This window comes from Salvelinus alpinus, chromosome 5 (genome assembly GCF_045679555.1).
Source record: "Salvelinus alpinus chromosome 5, SLU_Salpinus.1, whole genome shotgun sequence".
Taxonomy (NCBI): Eukaryota; Metazoa; Chordata; class Actinopteri; order Salmoniformes; family Salmonidae; genus Salvelinus; species Salvelinus alpinus.
In genome coordinates, this window is record NC_092090.1 from 3,168,377 (window position 1) to 3,182,884 (window position 14,508).

The 14,508-nt window shown below is 46.9% G+C and overlaps 1 protein-coding gene across 8 annotated transcripts in view; it reads right to left on the bottom strand.

Annotated features, from left to right (window-relative positions):
* Positions 1-2,772: 2,772 nt before the first annotated feature.
* The window catches only part of wdr59 (WD repeat domain 59), an 85,724-nt gene continuing 73,988 nt past the window's right edge, over positions 2,773-14,508 (bottom strand). For 7 of the 8 annotated variants that reach the window (XM_071400361.1, XM_071400360.1, XM_071400358.1 and 4 more), the window contains 5 exons: positions 13,224-13,368; positions 12,304-12,379; positions 9,924-10,044; positions 9,533-9,675; positions 2,773-3,363 (listed from right to left, as the gene is read on the bottom strand). In XM_071400361.1, coding sequence (XP_071256462.1) covers positions 3,128-3,363; positions 9,533-9,675; positions 9,924-10,044; positions 12,304-12,379; positions 13,224-13,368 — 721 coding nt within the window. In that variant the 3' untranslated portion in view covers positions 2,773-3,127. Of the gene's footprint in view, positions 3,364-9,532; positions 9,676-9,923; positions 10,045-12,303; positions 12,380-13,223; positions 13,369-13,648; positions 13,721-14,508 lie in introns of all 8 variants that reach the window. The other variant, XM_071400362.1, reaches the window with a different exon arrangement.

The following is a 14,508-nucleotide window of genomic DNA, read 5'->3' on the forward strand; positions in this document are numbered from 1 at the left end:
GCTCTAAAGAGGGATTTAGGAAAATTGCAATTGTCTCAGACAGGCCAGCACGGCTTGGATGTACACAGAGAGCTAATATTAATAATATGCATGTCAATCTCTCCTGGCTGAAAGTGGAGGAGAGATTGACTTCACCACTTGTATTTGTGAGAAGTATTGACAAGCTGAATGTACCGAGCTGTCTGTTTGAACTACTGGCACACAGCTCGGACACCCATGCCTACCCCACAAGACATGCCACAAGCGGTCTCTTCACAGTCCCCAAGTCCAGAACAGACTATGGGAGGTGCACAGTACTACATAGAGCCATGACTACATGGAACTCTATTCCACATCAGGTAACTGATGCAGCAGTAGAATCAGATTTAAACAACAGGTAAATCTACACCGTACGGACCAGCGGGGACTCAGGTACAGACATATGCATACACATACATTGTAATAGTGTTGTATGGTGGTATTATACATTTAGTATTGAAAGAACTAATGGGGATCCATAATAAACCCCAGGAAGAGTAGCTGCTGCCTTGGCAGTAACTAATGGGGATCCATAATAAACCCCAGGAAGAGTAGCTGCTGCCTTGCCAGGAACTGTCACGTCCTGACCTGTTTTCCCTTGTTTTTGTATTTGTTTAGTATGGTCAGGGCGTGAGTTGGGGTGGGCATTCTATGTTATGTGTTTCTATGTTGGGTTCAATGATTTAGCCTGATATGGTTCTCAATCAGGGGCAGGTGTTTTACGTTTCCTCTGATTGAGAACCATATTAAGGTAGGCTGTTCACACCGTTTGTTTGTGGGTGATTGTTGCTGTGTCTGTGTTTGTTGCACCACACGGTACTGTTTCGTTTCGTTTTGTTCCTGTTCGTGCGTTCTTCGTTGTCTGTAAGTTCTCATGTTCAGGTCTGTTTACGTCGTTTATTGTTTTGTAGTTTGTTAAGAGTTTCTTCGTGTTCGTCTTTCTTTTAATAAATCATTATGTCTTCATACCTCGCTGCATATTGGTCCGATCCTTGCTCCTCCTCAGACGAGGAGAACAAACACTACAGGAACTAATGGGGATCCATAATAAACCCCAGGAAGAGTAGCTGCTGCCTTGACAGGAACTAATGGGGATCCATAATAAACCCCAGGAAGAGTAGCTGCTGTCTTGGCAGGAACTAATGGGGATCCATAATAAACCCCAGGAAGAGTAGCTGCTGCCTTGGCAGGAACTAATGGGGATCCATAATAAACCCCAGGAAGAGTAGCTGCTGCTTTGACAGGAACTAATGGGGATCCATAATAAACCCCAGGAAGAGTAGCTGCTGCCTTGGCAGGAACTAATGGGGATCCATAATAAACCCCAGGAAGAGTAGCTGCTGCCTTGGCAGGAACTAATGTGGATCCATAATAAACCCCAGGAAGAGTAGCTGCTGCCTTGACAGGAACTAATGGGGATCCATAATAAACCCCAGGAAGAGTAGCTGCTGCTTTGACAGGAACTAATGGGGATCCATAATAAACCCCAGGAAGAGTAGCTGCTGCCTTGGCAGGAACTAATGGGGATCCATAATAAACCCCAGGAAGAGTAGCTGCTGCCTTGGCAGGAACTAATGTGGATCCATAATAAACCCCAGGAAGAGTAGCTGCGTCTACTACACCTGTTGTATTCAGCATTTCACTGTGAGGTCTACTATACCTGTTGTATTCAGCATTTCACTGTGAGGTCTACTATACCTGTTGTATTCAGCATTTCACTGTGAGGTCTACTATACCTGTTGTATTCAGCATTTCACTGTGAGGTCTACTACACCTGTTGTATTCAGCATTTCACTGTGAGGTCTACTACACCTGTTGTATTCAGCATTTCACTGTGAGGTCTACTACACCTGTTGTATTCAGCATTTCACTGTGAGGTCTACTACACCTGTTGTATTCAGCATTTCACTGTGAGGTCTACTACACCTGTTGTATTCAGCATTTCACTGTAAGGTCTACTACACCTGTTGTATTCAGCATTTCACTGTAAGGTCTACTACACCTGTTGTATTCAGCATTTCACTGTGAGGTCTACTACACCTGTTGTATTCAGCATTTCACTGTGAGGTCTACTACACCTGTTGTATTCAGCATTTCACTGTGAGGTCTACTACACCTGTTGTATTCAGCATTTCACTGTGAGGTCTACTACACCTGTTGTATTCAGCATTTCACTGTGAGGTCTACTACACCTGTTGTATTCAGCATTTCACTGTAAGGTCTACTACACCTGTTGTATTCAGCATTTCACTGTAAGGTCTACTACACCTGTTGTATTCAGCATTTCACTGTAAGGTCTACTACACCTGTTGTATTCAGCATTTCACTGTGAGGTCTACTACACCTGTTGTATTCAGCATTTCACTGTGAGGTCTACTACACCTGTTGTATTCAGCATTTCACTGTAAGGTCTACTACACCTGTTGTATTCAGCATTTCACTGTAAGGTCTACTACACCTGTTGTATTCAGCATTTCACTGTAAGGTCTACTACACCTGTTGTATTCAGCATTTCACTGTGAGGTCTACTACACCTGTTGTATTCAGCATTTCACTGTGAGGTCTACTACACCTGTTGTATTCAGCATTTCACTGTGAGGTCTATTACACCTGTTGTATTCGGCACATGTCACAAATAAGATTTGATTATGGCATGAATGTATCTGCCATCCATGGCACCATGGTTTCATACGTTTCATCTGTTGCATAATAAGTGACAGGCAAGAGTTTAGGACAAACCACAGTTAAATCCTCTTCAAGTATTCAATCAGATGTTTATTGTGTGGGGGAACATCTAGTCTCGGCATTAAGGCCTTCATAACAGACATCAGTCTGTGTGTGTGTCTGCATCAGTCCGTGTGTGTCTGCATCAGTCCGTGTGTGTCTGCATCAGTCCGTGTGTGTCTGCATCAGTCCGTGTGTGTCTGCATCAGTCCGTGTGTGTCTGCATCAGTCCGTGTGTGTCTGCATCAGTCCGTGTGTGTCTGCATCAGTCCGTGTGTGTCTGCATCAGTCCGTGTGTGTCTGCATCAGTCCGTGTGTGTCTGCATCAGTCCGTGTGTGTCTGCATCAGTCCGTGTGTGTCTGCATCAGTCCGTGTGTGTCTCTCTCAGAAGGTGCTCTGTAGCAGACAGTGACAGCCGCAGCCTGTAGGACATTCGTCCTGTGTTCTGAACCACTCCATCATGTGGGAGGTGTGTCCCCCGTGACCACAGCTCAGACAGAAGTTAGAGGAGCCTCGTACAGCCACGTGACAGATGGCACACTGGAAGGTGAAGCGCTTACACACAGCACACTGAGTCCCCCGCGCCTGGCTACGACAATGGCAGCAGTACACACCGAACTCTGAAGAGAGAGGGGGAGAGAGAGGAGGAGAAGGAGAGGGTGTGGATGGAGAGAGGAGGGAGAAGTTAGAGAGGGGGTGGATGGAGAGAGGAGGGAGAAGTTAGAGAGGGGGTGGATGGAGAGAGGAGGGAGAAGTTAGAGAGGGGGTGGATGGAGAGAGGAGGGAGAAGTTAGAGAGGGGGTGGATGGAGAGAGGAGGGAGAAGTTAGAGGAGGAGGAGGAGAGGGGGAGGAGGAGGAGAGGGGGTGGATGGAGAGAGGAACCAAATGGAGTCAGTAATCAATTCAAAGCTCAGAGTTTCTCTCTATTGATGATCTCTCTCAGTATAAATAAAACTCTTCAGGCTCCATTCATGCGTATCGTGGAAGATCAGATCTATAGCGCCATTGAAATGTACAGGCAATGTTCCCGCGTTGTGAAGCCTGCCTTCACGGTAAACACTGCATACATCAGATCAATCAACGTTCCCGCGTTTGGTATATTACAGAGTTGGGGTTGAATGGAGCCCCTCCTCTCTATCTGAGGGGTATATTACAGAGTTGGGGTTGAATGGAGTCCTTCCTCTCTATCTGAGGGGTATATTACAGAGTTGGGGTTGAATGGAGTCCTTCCTCTCTATCTGAGGGGTATATTACAGAGTTGGGGTTGAATGGAGCCCCTCCTCTCTATCTGAGGGGTATATTACAGAGTTGGGGTTGAATGGAGTCCTTCCTCTCTATCTGAGGGGTATATTACAGAGTTGGGGTTGAATGGAGTCCTTCCTCTCTATCTGAGGGGTATATTACAGAGTTGGGGTTGAACGGAGTCCATCCTCTCTATCTGAGGGGTATATTACAGAGTTGGGGTTGAATGGAGTCCTTCCTCTCTATCTGAGGGGTATATTACAGAGTTGGGGTTGAATGGAGCCCCTCCTCTCTATCTGACAGGTATATTACAGAGTTGGGGTTGAATGGAGTCCTTCCTCTCTATCTGAGGGGTATATTACAGAGTTGGGGTTGAATGGAGCCCTTCCTCTCTATCTGAGGGGTATATTACAGAGTTGGGGTTGAATGGAGTCCTTCCTCTCTATCTGAGGGGTATATTACAGAGTTGGGGTTGAATGGAGCCCTTCCTCTCTATCTGAGGGGTATATTACAGAGTTGGGGTTGAATGGAGTCCTTCCTCTCTATCTGAGGGGTATATTACAGAGTTGGGGTTGAATGGAGCCCTTCCTCTCTATCTGAGGGGTATATTACAGAGTTGGGGTTGAATGGAGTCCTTCCTCTCTATCTGAGGGGTATATTACAGAGTTGGGGTTGAATGGAGTCCTTCCTCTCTATCTGAGGGGTATATTACAGAGTTGGGGTTGAATGGAGTCCTTCCTCTCTATCTGAGGGGTATATTACAGAGTTGGGGTTGAATGGAGTCCTTCCTCTCTATCTGAGGGGTATATTACAGAGTTGGGGTTGAATGGAGTCCTTCCTCTCTATCTGAGGGGTATATTACAGAGTTGGGGTTGAATGGAGTCCTTCCTCTCTATCTGACAGGTATATTACAGAGTTGGGGTTGAATGGAGTCCTTCCTCTCTATCTGAGGGGTATATTACAGAGTTGGGGTTGAATGGAGTCCTTCCTCTCTATCTGAGGGGTATATTACAGAGTTGGGGTTGAATGGAGTCCTTCCTCTCTATCTGAGGGGTATATTACAGAGTTGGGGTTGAATGGAGTCCTTCCTCTCTATCTGAGGGGTATATTACAGAGTTGGGGTTGAATGGAGCCCCTCCTCTCTATCTGAGGGGTATATTACAGAGTTGGGGTTGAATGGAGTCCTTCCTCTATCTGAGGGGTATATTACAGAGTTGGGGTTGAATGGAGTCCTTCCTCTCTATCTGAGGGGTATATTACAGAGTTGGGGTTGAATGGAGTCCTTCCTCTCTATCTGAGGGGTATATTACAGAGTTGGGGTTGAATGGAGTCCTTCCTCTCTATCTGAGGGGTATATTACAGAGTTGGGGTTGAATGGAGTCCTTCCTCTCTATCTGAGGGGTATATTACAGAGTTGGGGTTGAATGGAGTCCTTCCTCTCTATCTGAGGGGTATATTACAGAGTTGGGGTTGAATGGAGTCCTTCCTCTCTATCTGAGGGGTATATTACAGAGTTGGGGTTGAATGGAGTCCTTCCTCTCTATCTGAGGGGTATATTACAGAGTTGGGGTTGAATGGAGTCCTTCCTCTCTATCTGAGGGGTATATTACAGAGTTGGGGTTGAAAGGAGTCCTTCCTCTCTATCTGAGGGGTATATTACAGAGTTGGGGTTGAATGGAGTCCTTCCTCTCTATCTGAGGGGTATATTACAGAGTTGGGGTTGAACGGAGTCCATCCTCTCTATCTGAGGGGTATATTACAGAGTTGGGGTTGAATGGAGTCCTTCCTCTCTATCTGAGGGGTATATTACAGAGTTGGGGTTGAATGGAGTCCTTCCTCTCTATCTGAGGGGTATATTACAGAGTTGGGGTTGAATGGAGCCCCTCCTCTCTATCTGACAGGTATATTACAGAGTTGGGGTTGAATGGAGTCCTTCCTCTCTATCTGAGGGGTATATTACAGAGTTGGGGTTGAATGGAGCCCTTCCTCTCTATCTGAGGGGTATATTACAGAGTTGGGGTTGAATGGAGTCCTTCCTCTCTATCTGAGGGGTATATTACAGAGTTGGGGTTGAATGGAGTCCTTCCTCTCTATCTGAGGGGTATATTACAGAGTTGGGGTTGAATGGAGTCCTTCCTCTCTATCTGAGGGGTATATTACAGAGTTGGGGTTGAATGGAGCCCTTCCTCTCTATCTGAGGGGTATATTACAGAGTTGGGGTTGAATGGAGCCCCTCCTCTCTATCTGAGGGGTATATTACAGAGTTGGGGTTGAATGGAGTCCTTCCTCTCTATCTGAGGGGTATATTACAGAGTTGGGGTTGAATGGAGCCCTTCCTCTCTATCTGAGGGGTATATTACAGAGTTGGGGTTGAATGGAGCCCCTCTTCTCTATCTGAGGGGTATATTACAGAGTTGGGGTTGAATGGAGCCCTTCCTCTCTATCTGAGGGGTATATTACAGAGTTGGGGTTGAATGGAGCCCCTCCTCTCTATCTGAGGGGTATATTACAGAGTTGGGGTTGAATGGAGTCCTTCCTCTCTATCTGAGGGGTATATTACAGAGTTGGGGTTGAATGGAGTCCTTCCTCTCTATCTGAGGGGTATATTACAGAGTTGGGGTTGAACGGAGTCCTTCCTCTCTATCTGAGGGGTATATTACAGAGTTGGGGTTGAATGGAGCCCTTCCTCTCTATCTGAGGGGTATATTACAGAGTTGGGGTTGAACGGAGTCCTTCCTCTCTATCTGAGGGGTATATTACAGAGTTGGGGTTGAATGGAGTCCTTCCTCTCTATCTGAGGGGTATATTACAGAGTTGGGGTTGAATGGAGTCCTTCCTCTCTATCTGAGGGGTATATTACAGAGTTGGGGTTGAATGGAGCCCCTCTCTATCTGAGGGGTATATTACAGAGTTGGGGTTGAATGGAGTCCTTCCTCTCTATCTGAGGGGTATATTACAGAGTTGGGGTTGAATGGAGTCCTTCCTCTCTATCTGACAGGTATATTACAGAGTTGGGGTTGAATGGAGTCCTTCCTCTCTATCTGAGGGGTATATTACAGAGTTGGGGTTGAATGGAGTCCTTCCTCTCTATCTGAGGGGTATATTACAGAGTTGGGGTTGAATGGAGCCCTTCCTCTCTATCTGAGGGGTATATTACAGAGTTGGGGTTGAATGGAGTCCTTCCTCTCTATCTGAGGGGTATATTACAGAGTTGGGGTTGAATGGAGTCCTTCCTCTCTATCTGAGGGGTATATTACAGAGTTGGGGTTGAATGGAGTCCTTCCTCTCTATCTGAGGGGTATATTACAGAGTTGGGGTTGAATGGAGTCCTTCCTCTCTATCTGAGGGGTATATTACAGAGTTGGGGTTGAATGGAGTCCTTCCTCTCTATCTGAGGGGTATATTACAGAGTTGGGGTTGAACGGAGTCCTTCCTCTCTATCTGAGGGGTATATTACAGAGTTGGGGTTGAACGGAGTCCTTCCTCTCTATCTGAGGGGTATATTACAGAGTTGGGGTTGAATGGAGCCCCTCCTCTCTATCTGACAGGTATATTACAGAGTTGGGGTTGAATGGAGCCCTTCCTCTCTATCTGAGGGGTATATTACAGAGTTGGGGTTGAATGGAGTCCTTCCTCTCTATCTGAGGGGTATATTACAGAGTTGGGGTTGAATGGAGTCCTTCCTCTCTATCTGAGGGGTATATTACAGAGTTGGGGTTGAATGGAGTCCTTCCTCTCTATCTGAGGGGTATATTACAGAGTTGGGGTTGAATGGAGCCCTTCCTCTCTATCTGAGGGGTATATTACAGAGTTGGGGTTGAATGGAGTCCTTCCTCTCTATCTGAGGGGTATATTACAGAGTTGGGGTTGAATGGAGCCCTTCCTCTCTATCTGAGGGGTATATTACAGAGTTGGGGTTGAACGGAGAGTCTCCTAGATATATATATATATTTCTAGGAGACTCACCCTGGTATACTATCTATCTAGGAGACTCACCCTGGTATACTATCTATCTAGGAGACTCACCCTGGTATACTATCTATCTAGGAGACTCACCCTGGTATACTATCTCTCTAGGAGACTCACCCTGGTATACTATCTATCTAGGAGACTCACCCTGGTATACTATCTCTCTAGGAGACTCACCCTGGTATACTATCTCTCTAGGAGACTCACCCTGGTATACTATCTATCTAGGAGACTCACCCTGATATACTATCTATCTAGGAGACTCACCCTGGTATACTATCTATCTATCTAGGAGACTCACCCTGGTATAATATCTATCTATCTAGGAGACTCACCCTGGTATAATATCTATCTCTCTAGGAGACTCACCCTGGTATACTATCTATCTAGGAGACTCACCCTGGTATACTATCTATCTAGGAGACTCACCCTGGTATACTATCTATCTAGGAGACTCACCCTGGTATACTATCTCTCTAGGAGACTCACCCGGGTATACTATCTCTCTAGGAGACTCACCCTGGTATACTATCTATCTAAGAGACTCACCCTGGTATAGTATCTATCTAGGAGACTCACCCTGGTATACTATATATCTAGGAGACTCACCCTGGTATACTATCTATCTAAGAGACTCACCCTGGTATACTATCTATCTAGGAGACTCACCCTGGTATACTATATATCTAGGAGACTCACCCTGGTATACTATCTATCTAGGAGACTCACCCTGGTATACTATCTATCTAGGAGACTCACCCTGGTATACTATCTATCTAGGAGACTCACCCTGGTATACTATCTATCTAGGAGACTCACCCTGGTATACTATCTCTCTAGGAGACTCACCCTGCCTGGTATACTATCTATCTAGGAGACTCACCCTGGTATACTATCTCTCTAGGAGACTCACCCTGGTATACTATCTATCTAGGAGACTCACCCTGGTATACTATCTATCTAGGAGACTCACCCTGGTATACTATCTATCTAGGAGACTCACCCTGGTATACTATCTATCTAGGAGACTCACCCTGGTATACTATCTCTCTAGGAGACTCACCCTGGTATACTATCTCTCTAGGAGACTCACCCTGGTATACTATCTCTCTAGGAGACTCACCCTGGTATACTATCTATCTAGGAGACTCACCCTGGTATACTATCTATCTAGGAGACTCACCCTGGTATACTATCTATCTAGGAGACTCACCCTGGTATACTATCTATCTAGGAGACTCACCCTGGTATACTATCTATCTAGGAGACTCACCCTGGTATACTATCTCTCTAGGAGACTCACCCTGCCTGGTATACTATATATCTAGGAGACTCACCCTGGTATACTATCTATCTAGGAGACTCACCCTGGTATACTATATATCTAGGAGACTCACCCTGGTATACTATCTATCTAGGAGACTCACCCTGGTATATTATCTATCTAGGAGACTCACCCTGGTATACTATCTATCTAGGAGACTCACCCTGGTATATTATCTATCTAGGAGACTCACCCTGGTATACTATCTATCTAGGAGACTCACCCTGGTATAGTATCTATCTAGGAGACTCACCGATGCCTTTGTGAGGTTCAGGAGGACAGGATGTAAATTTGAGGACCTCCGCTCTCTTTTCCTTCAGACCCCAGCGATGGAGGATCTCCCCGTAACACTTCTTAAAGTCATCAAACTGCATGGTGTTGGCCGGGTCCAGCAGCCTGGGAGGGTAGAGAGAGAGAGAGAGAACAGTAGATCTAGAACAGATAAGAGACTGCCACCTTCTGCCCCATGTTCCTATTGGTGCTGGTTCAGAACCGGCCCTAGGTAAGATGGCCGACATGTCGGTCCACTCTGACGCAGACGTCAGCCTCTCTGTTGGTCTCGTGTATGTCTCTGAAGATAACATTGGTTTGGTCTTTTTTTAATTTTATATGTGTGTTTTTCTAACGTCTAAATATTCAATGACCTTTTATTCATGTCGTGTTGTTCTCTCTCTCGTTCGCGGGGGTCTGTGTACATCTGGTTGGCATAGCGATAGTCGTCAGGCGAGGACTCCCCCAAGGGAGGGACGTGCTCCGGGTCTCGACCTAACGAAATAGACAGATCTCCTTTTACACAGACGGTTACATGTTCATGACATTGACACTGGGAATCTACAGAGAATATTACCAGATTAGACTGTATGTCTCCACAGGAAGCAGCAGGGTAGATTAAATCATGACTCTCCATGTTCCCCTAACAGTTATTAAAGTGGACTGGTGATCAGACTGTATGTCTCCACAGGAAGCAGCAGGGTAGATTAAATCATGACTCTCCATGTTCCCCTAACAGTTATTAAAGTGGACTGGTGATCAGACTGTATGTCTCCACAGGAAGCTGCAGGGTAGATTAAATCATGACTCTCCATGTTCTCTAACAGTTATGAAAGTGGACTGGTGATCAGACTGTATGTCCCCACAGGAAGCTGCAGGGTAGATTAATAACTGTTAGGGAACATGGAGAGTCATGATTTAATCTACCCTGCTGCTTCCTGTGGAGACATACAGTCTGATCACCAGTCCACTTTAATAACTGTTAGGGGAACATGGAGAGTCATGATTTAATCTACCCTGCTGCTTCCTGTGGAGACATACAGTCTGATCACCAGTCCACTTTAATAACTGTTAGGGAACATGGAGAGTCATGATTTAATCTACCCTGCTGCTTCCTGTGGAGACATACAGTCTGATCACCAGTCCACTTTAATAACTGTTAGGGAACATGGAGAGTCATGATTTAATCTACTCTGCTGCTTCCTGTGGAACATACAGTCTGATCACCAGTCCACTTTCATAACTGTTAGGGAACATGGAGAGTCATGATTTAAAGTGGACTGGTGATCAGACTGTATGTCTCCACAGGAACCTGCAGGGTAGATTAAATCATGACTCTCCATGTTCCCCTAACAGTTATTAAAGTGGACTGGTGATCAGACTGTATGTCTCCACAGGAAGCAGCAGGGTAGATTAAATCATGACTCTCCATGTTCTCTAACAGTTATTAAAGTGGACTGGTGATCAGACTGTATGTCTCCACAGGAAGCTGCAGGGTAGATTAAATCATGACTCTCCATGTTCCCTAACAGTTATTAAAGTGGACTGGTGATCAGACTGTATGTCTCCACAGGAAGCTGCAGGGTAGATTAAATCATGACTCTCCATGTTCCCCTAACAGTTATTAAAGTGGACTGGTGATCAGACTGTATGTTCCACAGGAACCTGCAGGGTAGATTAAATCATGACTCTCCATGTTCCCCTAACAGTTATTAAAGTGGACTGGTGATCAGACTGTATGTCTCCACAGGAAGCAGCAGGGTAGATTAAATCATGACTCTCCATGTTCCCCTAACAGTTATTAAAGTGGACTGGTGATCAGACTTTATGTCCCCACAGGAAGCTGCAGGGTAGATTAAATCATGACTCTCCATGTTCCCTAACAGTTATGAAAGTGGACTGGTGATTAGACTATATTCCCTATATAGGACACTTCTTTAGGTTAGAAACAGGACAAAAATAGTGTACTTCATTATAGGGATTAGGGTGTAGGCTCTGACCTAAAGTAGTGCACTATATATACAGCAGTATGTGGACACACCTTCATATTAGTGGATTCGGCTATTTCAGCCACACCCGTTGCTGACAGGTGTATTAAATAGAGCACACAAGCCATGCAATCTCCAGAGACAAACATTGACAGTAGAATGGTGGGAAGTCTTCCCAGAAGATTGGAGGCTGTTAGAGCAGCAAAGGGGGGGACCAACTCCATATTAATGACTTCCCAGAAGAGTGGAGGCTGTTATAGCAGCAAAGGGGGGACCAACTCCATATTAATGACTTCCCAGAAGAGTGGAGGCTGTTATAGCAGCAAAGGGGGGACCAACTCCATATTAATGACTTCCCTGAAGAGTGGAGGCTGTTATAGCACCAAAGGGGGGACCAACTCCATATTAATGACTTCCCAGAAGAGTGGAGGCTGTTATAGCAGCAAAGGGGGGACCCACTCCATATTAATGACTTCCCTGAAGAGTGGAGGCTGTTATAGCAGCAAAGGGGGGGTCCATCTCCATATTAATGACTTCCCTGAAGAGTGGAGGCTGTTATAGCAGCAAAGGGAGGACCAACTCCATATTAATGACTTCCCTGAAGAGTGGAGGCTGTTATAGCAGCAAAGGGGGGGACCAACTCCATATTAATGTAGTGTACTAGTGAACAGGGTGCTAGTTGGGTCTTGGCGCTGGCCTCAGAGTCTTCTGGGGTCACTGGGTTCATACCATAAACATCCTTTTATTTACATCCCGGGTTACATACCGACGCTCCAGGTGGTGGTGGAGTCTGAGGTGCTGTAACAGGAGCCTGACGACACAGAGCTGGATGTGTAACTGGGCTGGAGGAGAGGAGAGAGGGAGAGAGGCAGGGAGGGAGAGAGGGAGAGAGAGGCATGGAGGGAGAGAGGGAGAGAGGAAGGGAGAGGGAGAGGCAGGGAGGGAGAGAGGGAGAGAGAGGCAGGGAGGGAGAGGGAGAGAGAGGCAGGGAGGGAGAGGGAGAGAGAGGCAGGGAGGGAGGGAGGGAGGAAGGGAGAGAGGAAGGGAGGGAGAGAGACAGGGAGGGAGAGAGGCAGGGAGGGAGAGAGGAAGGGAGGGAGAGAGGAAGGGAGAGGCAGGGAGGGAGGCAGGGAGAGGGAAAGAGGCAGGGAGAGAAAGAGAAAGGGAGGGAGAGGGAGAAAGGAAGGGAGAGGTAGAGGGAGAGAGAGGCAGGGAGGGAGAAAACATTTCAAAAACATTTTCAGAAAAAGGAATGGCTCCATATGCCAGACCAGGGAAAACAGTAACCAAGGTTACCCACGTTGAGGATATCATTGGAAAGATACAAACATTGACTTATCGTGACGTATCGTGAGTGATGAGGGGGGACAGAGAAGAGACTGACCTATCGTGAGAGATGAGAACAGAGAAGAGACTGACCTATCGTGAGTGATGAGGGGAGAACAGAGAAGAGAAGGACCTATCGTGAGAGATGAGGGGGGACAGAGAAGAGACTGACGTATCGTGAGTGATGAGGGGGGACAGAGAAGAGACTGACCTATCGTGAGAGATGAGAACAGAGAAGAGACTGACCTATCGTGAGTGATGAGAGGAGAACAGAGAAGAGACTTACGTATCGTGAGAGATGAGGGGGGACAGAGAAGAGACTGACCTATCGTGAGAGATGAGAACAGAGAAGAGACTTACGTATCGTGAGAGATGAGGTGGGAACAGAGAAGAGCGTTGCTGTCCATACAGAGAGTAGCAGTCCTGGGAGCAGCCCTGAGTCCTGAACACACTACACAGCATGGCCAGAGTCTGGACATCACTCATCAGACTGTAGTGGTCCAGACTGGGGAGGAGAGGACAGAGGGGTCCTGAACACACTACACAACATGACTAGAGTCTGGACATCACTCATCAGACTGTAGTGGTCCAGACTGGGGAGGAGAGGACAGAGGGGTCCTGAACACACTACACAACATGACTAGAGTCTGGACATCACTCATCAGACTGTAGTGGTCCAGACTGGGGAGGAGAGGACAGAGGAGACCTGAACACACTACACAACATGACTAGAGTCTGGACATCACTCATCAGACTGTAGTGGTCCAGACTGGGGAGGAGAGGACAGAGGGGTCCTGAACACACTACACAGCATGGCCAGAGTCTGGACATCACTCATCAGACTGTAGTGGTCCAGACTGGGGAGGAGAGGACAGAGGGGTCCTGAACACACTACACAACATGACTAGAGTCTGGACATCACTCATCAGACTGTAGTGGTCCAGACTGGGGAGGAGAGGACAGAGGAGTCCTGAACACACTACACAACATGACTAGAGTCTGGACATCACTCATCAGACTGTAGTGGTCCAGACTGGGGAGGAGAGGACAGAGGGGACCTGAACACACTACACAACATGACTAGAGTCTGGACATCACTCATCAGACTGTAGTGGTCCAGACTGGGGAGGAGAGGACAGAGGGGTCCTGAACACACTACACAACATGACTAGAGTCTGGACATCACTCATCAGACTGTAGTGGTCCAGACTGGGGAGGAGAGGACAGAGGGGACCTGAACACACTACACAACATGACTAGAGTCTGGACATCACTCATCAGACTGTAGTGGTCCAGACTGGGGAGGAGAGGACAGAGGGGTCCTGAACACACTACACAACATGACTAGAGTCTGGACATCACTCATCAGACTGTAGTGGTCCAGACTGGGGAGGAGAGGACAGAGGGGACCTGAACACACTACACAACATGACTAGAGTCTGGACATCACTCATCAGACTGTAGTGGTCCAGACTGGGGAGGAGAGGACAGAGGGGTCCTGAACACACTACACAACATGACTAGAGTCTGGACATCACTCATCAGACTGTAGTGGTCCAGACTGGGGAGGAGAGGACAGAGGGGTCCTGAACACACTACACAACATGACTAGAGTCTGGACATCACTCATCAGACTGTAGTGGTC